We start from the raw sequence: 14,514 nt of genomic DNA, 5'->3' as shown, positions 1-14,514 counted from the left end.
TCCACTGTATGCTTTGTAATCTCTCCTCCACCCCTACCCAACCCTTTTTCTGGTAAACACAAAACCTAAATTATGACATAAAAATAAAATTATTTGATAGTACGGCTAAGAAAGTACATTTAGGGTCTAAAGACTGTTTCTTAGCTACTCATTAGGAAAAATCTCAAATTTATATGCAAGAATTTTAAAAAAATCTGTTTATAATTGCTATGCAACACTATAACTCAGTGGTTCTCAACCCGCAGCCCAATTAGCAGACAGCTGTGATACAGTTGTGTGCTACAAAAACCTCAAAATTTGCGGCTCTAATATGAAAGGGGGTGGGGCTGGCTAAGGGGGGGGAACAGCATCAGGCAGCCTGCTGGAGCGCTCCTGCCAGCATGGGGCTAGTGAGTGCCAAGGGGAGCAGAGTGTGGGATAGAGGGTCTCTGGGCAGGTTGTGAGGAAGGGCATTCTGGGCAGTGAGGCGGTGGAGGGCACTGGGAACTAGGGGTTTGTTGGAGTGCTACAGCAGCCCCATGTTTTAGGTGTGCAGCAGGGGAGGAGTCCAGCTGCCCAGCCCCACACCCAGGGCTCCGCTCCTGGACCCACTCTGTGGAGGAGTCTCTGGGCGGGGGGCGCTGGGAATAGGGGACTGTGGGGAGCTTGTGGGGGGAGGGATGATGTGGTTCTCAACCTGCAGCCCATTTAACACACTGTGGGCTGCATATGCAACTCACAATGATAAATACGTTGAGAACCACTGCTGTAACTAATAGTGCTACCCCCCTTAAAGCAACTGCATCATTTTATGGCCCTTCCTTCTGTACCCCAGCAATAACTCTACACATTCCTTTGGATTCTAGCTGAGGAGCTCTTTTCATTTAGAAAAGCCAGAAGCTGCTTTAACACTGAGATTAAGTAGATGACCAAGTTAGAGAGTAAATTTTAAGGCAAGTTTTGTATACATTCTACTATGCAGACATACTGAGTAAGAACATATAGGTTTTACTTGTAATTTCGTACTTAATTTTGATAGGACTGGAAAAATGTGGACATATGACATTTGGTTAATAAAAGAATAATCCAGTAATTTTTGTTGCTATAAATTGCTATATAAACACTACTTAATCTTATTGGTTTGTCTTTTCTACATCACAGTGAAAGCAAATATATAAAAACTATAGCCTACTGCCAATGTACAATAGCATAATATATTTTTAGAAGCAGAAATTAATCTTTTTTTTCCAAAACCAATATATCAAATCTAATTTCCATAACAAGATCTGGTAGCATATTATTTATGCAATTTAATATCAATAATGAAATATTTCTAATACCTTTCCACTAGCAGTTTTCATTAGTGCAAATTCTCTTCCTGCACCAAGAACAGCTGATTCTTCATCGAACCCTGTACCTGAGAGCACAACAAGATGTAAATTAGATATGCAATTTATATGTAGTTAGTTTTAAAGATTTTTTTTCCCCCCCTTATGTGCCTCATCCTGCATGGTTGAAGTAGAAGCAGATTTTGTTATTGATGTCAATTGACAATATGATCAGAACCTCATAAAAAAATTAGTCCAGGAAAGCTCTCTTTCAACGTGAACTAATCCAAGTGAAATGAAATTTCAAGTTTACAATTATACCTCTAATTATAGAAAAAAAATCAGAGCTAAAATAAAATATACTTTTCCATGAACATTTTCACAAAGTATACCTTCAATTACTTTCACTACAATGGGAAAGTTCTAAACCAATTCCAAAAGGACAGCTATGTTTCACTTTAAATCCCAATGGATTCCAAGTGTAGAGGCATGGATAGTGTTATTTTAAACAACAATCCTTTTTTACATAGGATAAAGCTGATTGCTACAAACCAAGATGCGTATGGGTTTAAGAACTATGAAGGTCCATGTTAGTAGTCATCAGTATACTTGTAATGGAGCCAGGGACACTGGAACGGGGTGGGAGTACGGGGGAGAGGGAGCATGGCACCAGAGTGGGATTGGAGAGGAGCAAGCAGGGGGTGGGGTATTGGAGGCAGCGCAGGAGGCATGGTCTCAGGGAGAAGAAACGGGGCGGGATCTTGGAGAAGGGGCAGCACGAGGGGCGGTTCAGGTGCCGGTGGCCCCCCCCCCGACTTTTAGGAAGCTTCCACCACTGCTGAATGTAGCTGCTCCCCTTACTTGTTCTTGTTCACTTTTATTTGTTTGAATTACAGTACCAAGTTTGTACTGTAAACTACTTATAATGTTGAAAGAAGAAAACATAACAAAATGAAGCCTTACTGATAATGTGCAAGTCTTTCTCCAGATCAAATAATGAGATACCACAGGCATGTAAGCACTTCCTAGCAAGTTTAAGCTGCAGTTCTTGTTGCAATACTGGTTCCGTACTTGTTGCAAATATTCGAACTACAAAGCCATCCTGTAATAAAATACAATACCCATTTAAACCATTAAACAAACATTTTAGTTAGTTTTTGTGGCACAAGTAAGTCTGGTTTAATCTCACCCTGCAAAGAACGTACTGTGCATCTCCAGTCATCCTTTAAAACAAATCAGTAGGTAACACACTGATAAAATTATGGGCTTTTTTTAGGGTAGAAAAATGACTAATAATTGGTGAAAGAGTGTAAAAAGAATAAAAGACAAGTAAAATGTTTTAGAGACAGACCTGAAGAGACAGACCTAAAAAATGTACTTTTTCAAACACATGATGGCTTCTGCTTCAAATGTATTAAAAAACAAATCAAGAGACACAAATTATTGAAACTCATAAAACCGTGACACACGTTGTCTTTTAATGTTTATTCACTCAGCAGTTTTTTTATTGGTTTTCTTAGAATAGGGTATGGATGTTTTGTTTCTTCCGTGGTGCAAAAGTCGTGGTGACCAATTTTTAGTCTTGGCAGCTTAACAGTGTATGTTTACTAAAAGGCTTTAAGTAAACATTTTCTGGTTCATTTCATAACAGGTAAGTAGTAAGCGTGCTTAAGAAAAGCAACAAAATGGTCAGAGTCTGATACTTCTCTTGCTACAAATACCTTAACACTGTCAGATAATACAAAACACTTTTACGCTAACATGAAAACTGTAACATGACTTTTTGGGGTACTTTTGTAACTGTTGTCCATAGGCATTTCAGGATACATATTACCTATCTTAACAGATCTGTTTGCGCCCCTCAAATAGAAATGAATCAAGGTTAGAATCAAAACTGATCCATTTGTGTCACAACCTATACAATTGGGTTTTTCCCCTCATACCAATGTCATTTTTCTTCTTAACAGCAAAATAGCCTACACGGAAAGAGAAATGTTAGATAAGAATCAGAGAACGGACTACACTGACATGAGAGATTAAAAGAATGTAGGTGTTAAAGACAAGTATTCAACAAGCTATCCTACTCCAATTTTCAGCCGCTAAAAAAATTCAGCGGTTTATTCAAAGAGTCAGGTCAATCTGTGCAATGTGAAGTTCAATCCGTTCTTCCATTTTTATCGCTGAAAATGGGGGGTGGGGAATTAAAGCATTACTTTTTTAAAAAAAACCTTGAAAATTAGAAGGTGTTTTAAAATATAATGATAAAGTAAAGTAGAGTATTAGATGAGTTTCCTCAGTTGCCATTTGGAAAAGATCACACACAAAATTTAAATATGGTACAAACTATTCCACATGAACACTACCATCAAGAACTTGGCATAGCAAAAAAACAAACACAAAAACAAAACAAAAAACCAAAAAGACACCCTACCACATAAATACACAAAACAGATCTGAAATAGAATCCCATAGACAAACCTCCCCAAACTTTGTATCTAAGTCCAGACTTCACATCTCCAGATTCTTTATAATGGATTGAAACAAGACCACTAAAACACATATAAACAGCATTTCACTTTAGGGAAGTTTGGATTGAATGTTAATCACAGATTAGAATTTCACACCTACAAAATGTGTTTCTATTCCATGCACATTTCATAAAGGAAGTTTGATACTTGTGTACTGAAGTCAATTTTCAGTTACATGAATGAAAGGAGGATCTGGAAGCAACACCTTTCCCTATATTGTTCCTACAGTATAAAAAACACCAAAAATGAAATTCACATTTGAGGATGAAGTATCTGTAGGTATGTCCAAACTCAAATGTAGTTTGCCAAGTGTGTGGAGAAGAATGGTTTTACAAATAGTTTTACAAAGTATAGCAATGCAAAAGGCCTTTTTAAAAAAAAATGAATAAACTGTATAGAAAATACATAAGGGTAGGTAAATATTTTTAAAGGATTATCCATGAAGGCAGATATTCCTAATAGTAATATAATACTTTGTACTTAATGCCTTGCAGCCAACCACTTTACAAACAAACTTCAGTAGGTTATACCTTAAGACTCAAAGAAAGGAAGTATAAGGACCACATTTTACAGATGAGAACCTGAAGGAAAGGTTAAATGAACTGCAACAGTTACACAGGAAATCCATGGCAGAGTCAGCAAGAGAACACCTAGATCACTTAACACGTTGCTTAACTCATTTTTCACAAGATAAACCTTTTCCATATTAATAGCAGTCCCAACTGAAAGGTCTCACCCAGAGGACTGAATCAATGAATTTGTGTAGGGGGCTTTAAAAACCAAATGTTTGTTTACAGTGTTTAATTTTACTATAGGATGAGCAGCCAATCATGGTTTTGCTATTAGATTGTTTCCCCTTCTCCTGCCAAGCAAGACAATGCTGCCTCTAACGAAATTAACAATTATCCATCATTTCTTCAACAGAAGATGAAACCTGATACACTCCCAAATGTCACACTGGAATTCAATCCATCACATTAAGTGTACCATTTTTTACTACCTTATCTGAAGGAAACCTGTTTTTAAAAGAAATATATGGAAATCATCATAAAGTGAAGAAACTCCAAAAGGGACAATACTTAAAATATGCCCCTTTAAGCCTCGGTGTTCTTTTGAAACAGAACATGCTTTACTGAAAAGCATCACTCAAATTACCTTGAAAATATACTCATATACAGCATGACCTAATGGCAAGGAATTCCAGCCAGCCACATTACAACAAACAAAATCAAAATTATTCAGCCCACAAAATCTCATGTACAGAAGCAGAGCTACCAAACCGATTGTAAAATATACATCTGAAAAGGATGTTTGCCACAATTGAATATGAAGTAGTATGAAAGCTAATCTCTTGACAGATGCCTGGTAATTTTTCATTTTCTCTACCTACGTGTTTTTGCCTTTATCTACGCTAGCCAAAAAGAGTCCCTCTTTTTATCTGAAAGACAACCACTTAGTTCAGTGACATTTTTGTTGGCTGAAAAAAAACACAAAATGTCTACTCTAGACATTGAATACTTACATCTCTAGAAGCTGCTATCTGATTAATGTACTCTCCATCGGTGAAAAGGATGTTCTGCCCTTCCGTGTGGCAATCTGTGTAGGAAGGAAAAAATTAAATATTCTGCATTAATTCACCTCAATTAAAGACATTCTATTCTGTACCTTTGCCAAAGAACTATAACTGGTGTTAAAGGAAATTGCCAAAAAAAGCAATCATATTTAAGAGCCTATTTTTGCAGAATACAAACTAGAGTTTTTACATGTTGTTCTTTACTAGGATTTTTCTTTCCAACAAATTTTCTTTTCATGTTTTAATACATGAAACTTCCCCCCAAAAATGCAATGTTTACTACTATCGTCTTCTACAATTATTAAACCATACAGTATCTGGAGCAAAGGGGGTTTCCACAATACTAAATGCTTAGCACAAGAGCAGTCTATATGTGATGGGTAACCCAGACTACTATGAATAAGTTTAAAATCTAACATGTTGTCTATTAGGGATATAATCTTGCAATTTTAAGTTAAAAGATTTTATTGGAGCCAGTAGCTTTAAGGAGAAGGCCACCCAACTAGATTTTTTTTTTAAATCGGTATTCGTAGCACAATTATTATTAAGGTTGCCTGACACCTCCCATTGTAATACCGTGTTTTTAGTTGTTTATATGTTGGCCAATCTTTACCCATTTGAGCTAAAAAATTTTATGCCAAGTGTTTGTCTCAGGCTGTGGTCATAAAGTCACCTTGTCCTTTGAGAACTGTGTGTAAGGAGTCTCTGCCACAGAGCCTGCAACTCACACATACTCCTTGTGGATGTTAACACAATCAGGTATGCAGTTTTCCGACACAAAACCAGAAAGGGACAAGATTCCAGGGGATCGAACAGAGGTCCCCATTAACGCTCCTAGGACCACAGTAATGTCCCACAAAGGAACCGGCTCTTGGACGGGAGGATGGAGATGAAGAAGCCCTTTTAAGAATCTTGTTACCAGGGTATTGGAGAAGACTGATCTTCCCTGAATAGGCACTGAAACAGCCATACTGCTGCGAGATGCACTGTTAGTGAGTCAAATGTAAGTCCCAATGACTAAGGGCAGCAAGTACTCCAAGATGTTCTGGACAGAAGCCAGCGTCAGTTGAACTCCAAAGGCTAATGACCACACTGAAAATCGCTTCCATTTCGCTGAACAGGCCGTTCTGGTAGAGGGTTTTCTACTGTTGGGTAGGAACTGCTGAACAGCCACCAAACACTGCGCTTCCTCCTCACTTAGCCATGAAGCAGCCATGCTGTTAGTTGCTGGGAGCGGAGGATGGGATCCAAGGTATGGCCATAATACTTAGTAATTAGGTCAGGATGGAGAGGAAGCAGGATGGGAGGCTGAACTGATAGTGCAAGAAGATCGGGCAACCAGCACTCCTCAGCCACATCAGGACAATGAGAAAGAACTTGGCACAACCCACCTTCAGCTTGAGGATGACCTGTGGGATGATCAGGATCAGGTCAAAAGCTTAGAGGAGAGCTGACTGCCAGCTGAGATGGAAAGCACTGGACAGGGAGCCTGGACAGAGGACCCTTCAAGAGCAGAACAGATGACATTTCCTGTTGTCCCTCAAACATATCAATTGTTGGGATGCCCAAAGCTGCAAAGATGACCCAGAAAACATTAGTCTTCAGAGACCACTTGTGACTCAGGGAAAAATTCCTGCTGAGGTGGTCTGAGAGATGATTCTGGACCCTGCAGAAATGATTGGCTAATGAAGTAATGCTCTCCTACATATAGAACTGCCACAACATAACTACCTCGTGGCAGAGCATCCAGGTGTATGCGCCCCATTCCTTGTTCACATAATACACTGCAGTGAAAGTCTTGGTAAGTATGTGAACCACTGAGACCCTGATACAGTCCAATAAAGTGTGACATGCATTGTAGACGCCTGAATGCTGATATGCAGAGAGGAGTCGTACTCCAACCAGAGACCTTCAACTTTCAGTGACCCCAGGTCCCCAATCGCTCAGGAGGGGGGTCAGTGACAACAGACCTGGTTGATAAGGGCCAGTCAAAGGGAACACCCTGGTAAATGTTCTCTGGAAGCGTCCACCACTGCAAGGAGTCCAGGAAAAGTTGAGGAAGGCAGGCCAACCTGTCCAGGGGGTGAAGAGTCCGATGGTAAACCGTCCTGAGCCACATTTGGATGGGATGAAGACAATCTTGCAAAGAAGACCACCAGTGTGCAAGCAGACATGTGGCCCGGAGAATTGTATGGGAAGGCTGAGACTGCAGACTGATTCAAAGGTGAAGCTGGTGAATCACCAGAAAATGGTCATTCAGTTGGCAGAAATGCTCTCGAACTCAGAGTCTATTCCAGCCCCAGTGAACTTGATTATCTGAATGGGAACCAAAGTTGATTTCTTAATGTTTAGGATGAGACCCAGAGTATCGAGCAAGCGCAGTGTAGTGGCAACATGAAAAATTTCCTTTCTTGACCTGCCCCACAATAACCAATCATACAGATATGGAAAGATATGGATTCCTTTCTTCCTAAGATATGCTGTCATGACAACCATGCATTTGGTAGAAACCCAAGGGGCAGAAGATAGGCCAAATGGAAGCACCATGTACTGAAAATGAAGCTCTGCTACAATAAAATCAAAGGAATTTTCTACGGCCTGAAAAAATAGCCACATGAAAGTAGGTATCCTGAAGTTCCTGGGCAGCAAACCAGTCGTTCGGAGACAACGCAGGGAGGACAGTCAATAAAATGAGCATTCAGAATCTCATAGATATGATATATTTGTTGAGGCGGCTAAGATCAAGAATGGATCCTCCCTTGCACTGGGAACCACAAAGTACTGGGAATAGAAGCCATGACTCTGGTGTCTCAACAGAACCTCCTCCACCGCTCCCAAAGCCAGCAGTATCTTGTGAGAGGGTCCATGAAAGATGGGTGGAGAGGGATGGACAGGAACTAGATGGCATAGCAGTCTGCTGGTGCTTAGAATCCTGCTGTCAGTGATGACAGAGCCCCAAGCATTGTGAAAGCACAACAGCCAACTCGAACACTTCTCTGAACCAAGCAGTCAATATGGGCACTTGGGACATGCAAGGGGAGGGTGTGTAGACTGGATGAACACTAGACCAGACTGCCTTCTCCTATGGGATCTATACCATTATCTGGGTAGACCCGCGGTCTCTGGGGCAGGAAAGGCTGCCCCAATATGTCCTGTGGACAATACTGCTGCTGCTGCTGATCTTGATCACCGTAATGGCACCGTTACACCGCCAGCTTACACACACCCAAGGAATGTAGGGTAGCCATAGAATCCTTGAAGGAGTGCAGAGTGTCGTCTATCTTGTTTGAAAACATTGCTTGGCCACTGAAGGGCAAATCTTCTATGTCCTGCTGCACATCATGAGTAATGCCCAAATTCTGCAGCCAGAAAGCCCTTCCTACTGACATTGCACTGTCCACACTGGCAGTCATGTCAGTGTAACTTACATCACTCGGGGGGGAGGGGGAGAGCTTATTCACACCTCTGAGCGACAATACTTATATCAAAATAAGTTGTAGTGTGTGCACAGCCTTAGAGTTATGCTCTAGTTTCACCAAGCTGGTGGAACAGATGTAGGAATGTCTGGATGAAATAATATGGCCAAAGTTATTTAGAGGTCAGACTTGGTGACAACGATCCTTTCTGACCTTAAAATCCATTAATTACTTCTCTGTCAGAGCCCTTTTCTGTTGATCTTCAGGGTATTGTGTGAAAGCTCTCTTAAAAAGTACTCCTACCACTCTCGGTAATGTCTAGAATTTCATACCTGGTAAAGTGACTGTTCCATCTTGTTCCAAGGTTTCAGGGTTTATTCTTATGGCTGTCGTACTGTGATTGTTCACATCTCTATACAACAAATAACTCTGGTAAATTAAAAACAAAGACATTAGAATGAAAGTATAATCTTCATAAACACTTTAAAAGGAATATTGTCAAACTGAAAATCATTTACTTTTTTATCTTTAGCTATTTGTTTTCAAAAATCAGATTTCTCTCATCTTCAGGTTCACAACTTATTCTCTATGCTAATTCTAATACAAACTGAAAGTTGAATGCACTCTGGAACTCCTACTTCCTTATGCACCAGCACGGTGACATTGTGCTCTGGAAGCCACGTGCTCCCTCTCCAGTATTCTCTCTCTTCATAGGAATAAGAGGCAATTACAATATCAACTGTTCAAATCTGCGTATTAGAGACACGAATGTAGATGTATTAAAAAGTTAATGGAATTTTTGAGTGTTGTCTACAGTTATGTATTCCTATTTATACCACAGCATCACCTACTAGGTAAAAAGTGTGTCTGTGTGTGTCTGTGTCTCTGTGTGTGTAAAAGATTCAATGTATTTCTTTTCTCCTCAAGCACTACAGTGAAGATATCTCCAAAAGACATAGTAATTCTGATGACAGCAACCCCAACACACATGGTTACAGCCAATAGTTTGTGGTATCATTCCTCCTCTCCTCTCAACCGTTGCAGGCTGTGTGAGGGAGATGCTTCACAACTATAGATTTCATCCTCCATGGTTTCCCTAAGAACAGCATCTCTTCACCTCCTAGAGAAGCCCCGTACATAGCACTAGCCCAAGTATAGAGTACTTCTGCGGAGTGCCCATGGACCATCCTGTACACATATGTATTCTCCCAGGCTGGATCACAAGTTTCTTCAGATGCCAATCTGGGAGGTTTGAGTAGTACAAATATGAAATATAGACAATACTGTCTATGGCAGGGGTCGGCAACCTCTGGCACGCGGCTTGCCAGGGTAAGCACCGTGGCGGGCTGAGCCAGTTTGTTTACCTGCCACGTCAGCAGGTTCAGACGATCACGGCTCCCACAGGCTGCGGTTCACCATCCCAGGCCAATGGGGGCTGCGGGAAACAGTGCGGGCCAAGGGATGTGCTGGCCACGGCTTCCTGCCGCCCCCATTGGCTTGGAGCGGCGAACCGCGGCCAGTGGGAGCCACGATCGGCCGAACCTGTCGACGCGGCAGGTAAACAAACCGGCCCGTCCTGCCAGGGTGCTTACCCTGGCGAGCCACGTGCCACAGGTTGCCGACCCCTGGTGTATGGAAAAGAAATGTAGAAATAGCGAAGACTGTGCTGACCACATTCCTCTGCAATAGACAGAAAAATCCTACAAATGGAAAACATCTTCCTGCATTGATATTTTGTGTTAATACATATTTTGATAATATATTTGTTAAGATGTTAAAAGATGCTGTACCGTACAAATGGAATAAATTTAATATATTTTTAATAGAAATATTTAATTTAAAAGATGTAAGACTGAGTAAATCAGCAATTTCACAAAGCGGTAAGGAAATCACTGGATTATTTGAGCTCAAAATGATGAAGATGTAATAAATCTTGTTAAGAATATAGTTAAAAAATAAAGAAACAAGTAAAACAGTACTGAAAGAAAACCTACTGATAACTAAACATGCCAATTTTGGTTATATTAGAAATAGTAATTGAGCTTTCCAATACAACAGTCTAAAACAGTGTTGTACTGGCTTTATAACTTTTAATATTTTTTCGCTTTATTGCCTAAAAGGGAAATACAAAATTAATTAAGTTTTATTACAGATTTCAGAAACAAAACAGTGTAAGATCTTCAAATTCTTGAGATATTGCAGTATAGTCTGGCTACAGCAGATATTTTGTATTATCCCTTTTCTATCTGCCAGCATAAAAAAGAAAAAAGGGAAAAAGAAAAAAAAAGAAAAAAGAAAAAAGGTCTCTCCCCTATCCACAACAGAATTTTTAACTACACTGGACTGGCTTTATTACGTTACAGCCAGATAGAAAGGAACAACGTAATACTTGTATAAAGCGGTCCTAAACTGTGCTACATTTGAATTAAATATTAGGTTATTTCTTTTATGTTTTTTATTTTATGTATTCTCCTACCTGAGCATACCCTAACCAAGACTTTTTTTCTTTTCTGTTTTTGATGCGGGATGTAGAATTGTATATATGACCCTGTAAGGTAACAAAAAAGTTAGTTTGACAATTATTAGAATGACAGTTTTATAGTTAATCTTTTATCATCTAGAAACATTATCTTCTACAGTGATGAGAAATGAGAAATGAACAGAACAAGAAATGAGAAGCTGGTGAACAAACACTACAAGAATTTTAAAATCAATATATTTAAAAAATAATTATTATCAGTATTACTAAGTTACAAGACAATCTAAAAGTCAAGCAAGACACCATAAAAGGTCATTTAGATTAAATTTTCAACTGCTATCATGAGTTTTCAGGAGTCACATTACCCTCACTGTCCCACTGTAGCCAGAGCCGATTTTGTAAAGTCCATCTTTGCATAAAAGGTACAGGAAGAAACCATCATTCTGAAGCAGACAATGGTCATCTTCATCTACAGAAATTTCTTTCAGTGGCCATTTGTGCATCAGGGCTGCTTTCTTTATCCCATTACTGAACCAGTCCTGGATTTGGATTTTGCCCACCAGAACTGCCTGTACACTCCGCTGAAGAGAATTTAAGATAGTTGGCACCTAAATGGTAAAAAAAAAAAACACCTATGAGATGGTACAAAACATTACAGTTTAAGCAACAAACAGAGGTGAAAATAAAGCTTTAGTCACTAATCCTGGCTCTGAAAAAGTTAGACACACGATGTGGGTGAGGTAATATATTTTATTGTAACAACTTCAGCTGGTGAGAGACACAAGTTGGTCCAATGAGAGACATGACCTCACGCACCTTCTCTCTCCAATACCCTTGGACCGACACAGCTACAACTACACTGCATATCTGAAAAGGCTGGTTTGCTAAAATTTAAGCCTCAATTTATGCTTTCATTGCTACTAATGAGAAATACATGAAAAGAGGTAAGATTTACTTCCTACAAACTCCAACTGATTCACTCCATAATATGCATGGCAATCCAAAATGGATCTCCTCTTCTCTATCTCAAAACTGATTTCAAGAGTGAATGAAGCCAGTAAATTTGAATGTATTTCTGTTTGGGCTATCGATTTTTTGGTTATACAACTTAACTCAAAAACAAAACGTAAAACTTCAGAGCCTACAACTCTCCTCACTCGTACTTCTTGTTCAGCCAATCACTAAGACAAAACAAGTTTGTTTACATTTTACAGGAGATAATGCTGCCCTCTTGTTATTTACAATGTCACCAAAAACTGAGAACAGGCATTTGCATGGCACTTTTGTAGCCAGCACTGCAAGAAGTTTACATGCCAGATATGTTAAACATTTGTATGTCCCTTCATGCTTCAGCCACCATTCCAGAGGACATGCTTCCGTGCTGATGACGCTCGTTAAAAAAAAGTGTGTTAATTAAATTTGTGATTGAACTCTTTGGGGGAGAACTGCTCTGTTTTACCCACTTTCTGTCATATATTTCATGTTACAGCAGTCTCGGATGATGACCCAGCACATGTTCATTTTAAGAACAGTTTCACTGCAGATTTCACAAAACGCAAAGAAGGTACCAATGTGACGTTTCTAAAAAGATAGCTACAGCACTCAACCCAAGGTTTAAGAATCTGAAGTGTCTTCCAAAATCTTAGAGGGATGAGGTGTGGAACACCGCTTTCAAAAAACTCTTCAAAAAGCAACACTCCGATGCAGAAACTACAGAACCTGAACCACCACAAAAGAAAATCAACCTTCTGCTGGTGGCATCTGACTCAGATAATAGATATAAACATGCAGTGGTCCACACTGCTTTGGATTTTCACAGAGCAGAACCCGTCATCAGCATGGATGCATGGCCTCTGGAATGGTGGTTGAAGCATGAAGGGACATATGAATCTTTAGTGCATCTGGCATGTAAATATCTTGCGATGCCAGCTACAACAGTGTCTTGCGAACATCTGTTCTCACTTTCAGCTGACACTGTAAACAAGAAGCCGGCACATTGTAAACAAACTTGTTAGTCTGAGTGATTGGTTGAACAAGAAGTAGGACTGAATGGACTTGCTGGCTCTAAAATTTTACATTTTTTTTTTTGAAAATTTTATTTTTACATAATTCTACATTTGTAAGGTCAAATTTCTGGATAAAAAGATTGCACTACAGTACTTGCATTAGGTGAACTGAAAAGCATTATTTTTTTATTTTTTTTTACAGTGCAAATACTTGTAACCAAAAATATAAAGTGAGCACCGTACACTTTGTATTCTGTCTTGTAATTGATAACAATATAGTTGAAAATGTAGAAAACATCCAAAAATATTTATAATAAATTTCAATTGGTGTTCTATTATTGTTTAACAGTGCGATTAAAACGCCAATTAACCATGAATAATTTTTTTTTAATGGCATGGTTAATTGCAATTAATATTTTTAATCGCTTGACAGCCTTGATTTCTGTATTAGAATGCTTTCAGGACTCACGTATATGACCAACCAAAATTCTTGATGTAGAATAGATTTAGTACAACACCTGAATAGTCTGACAAGCATGACTGCCATTATTGGTGAGAATAGCAGAGACTGCCTGCAGTGTTCTTCCTGTTTCTCCCCAGGCAGCTACCAAACTGAACAGGCAAGCGCAAGAAAGTGCTGTCAAGGATTGTCCAGTACTGTCATTCACTCCAGTACTACGAACAGTTATTTCCAGAAGAAGCTGGAAGAGAGACTCTGTGAATGAAATATAACAATTACATAGGCATAACAAATCACCAAATCATACTAAGCAGTTTTCCAATTATGTAAAATCAGTTAAATTAAAATTTAAAAAGATACAGTATATGCATCACTCCCCTGCACATTTTGAGTTATTTTTATCCTACATTAAGTTATTTAACTGAAAATTCTGTTTGGTCATCTGCATTTCATATCAACGTAATTATTAAAAATTAAGTAAATTAACTGATTAAACCAACACACACATCCACACAAGATTCATCTCACATGCCTTGTCACCCAAATTTAATATCAAAACATGCTTAGACTCCTCTGTCATGTTCAAATCCTTTTCAGTTACAACATATACACATTACATGTACACATTAATTTCTCACAGTCACACTTCAGGGCACAGACTTAACTCTGATGTCAGGTAGCTTAATCTAATTACATACATATGTCTGGCACTAAGTAACGTATAAACTTCTTTGCTATCTCTACC

General features: G+C 39.1%; 1 protein-coding gene across 5 annotated transcripts in view; it reads right to left on the bottom strand.

Annotated features, from left to right (window-relative positions):
* Positions 1-14,514, bottom strand: part of MYCBP2 (MYC binding protein 2) — a 415,400-nt gene that overhangs the window by 323,336 nt on the left and 77,550 nt on the right. For all 5 annotated transcript variants that reach the window (XM_045011267.1, XM_045011270.1, XM_045011275.1 and 2 more), the window contains 7 exons: positions 13,828-14,024; positions 11,669-11,911; positions 11,301-11,372; positions 9,157-9,253; positions 5,358-5,431; positions 2,271-2,409; positions 1,320-1,396 (listed from right to left, as the gene is read on the bottom strand). In XM_045011267.1, coding sequence (XP_044867202.1) covers positions 1,320-1,396; positions 2,271-2,409; positions 5,358-5,431; positions 9,157-9,253; positions 11,301-11,372; positions 11,669-11,911; positions 13,828-14,024 — 899 coding nt within the window. The remainder of the gene's footprint in view (positions 1-1,319; positions 1,397-2,270; positions 2,410-5,357; positions 5,432-9,156; positions 9,254-11,300; positions 11,373-11,668; positions 11,912-13,827; positions 14,025-14,514) is intronic.

Source organism: Mauremys mutica, chromosome 1, assembly GCF_020497125.1.
Source record: "Mauremys mutica isolate MM-2020 ecotype Southern chromosome 1, ASM2049712v1, whole genome shotgun sequence".
Classification (NCBI taxonomy): Eukaryota; Metazoa; Chordata; order Testudines; family Geoemydidae; genus Mauremys; species Mauremys mutica.
Note: the sequence above shows the minus strand (reverse complement) of the source record. Positions and strands in the feature narration are given on the sequence as shown.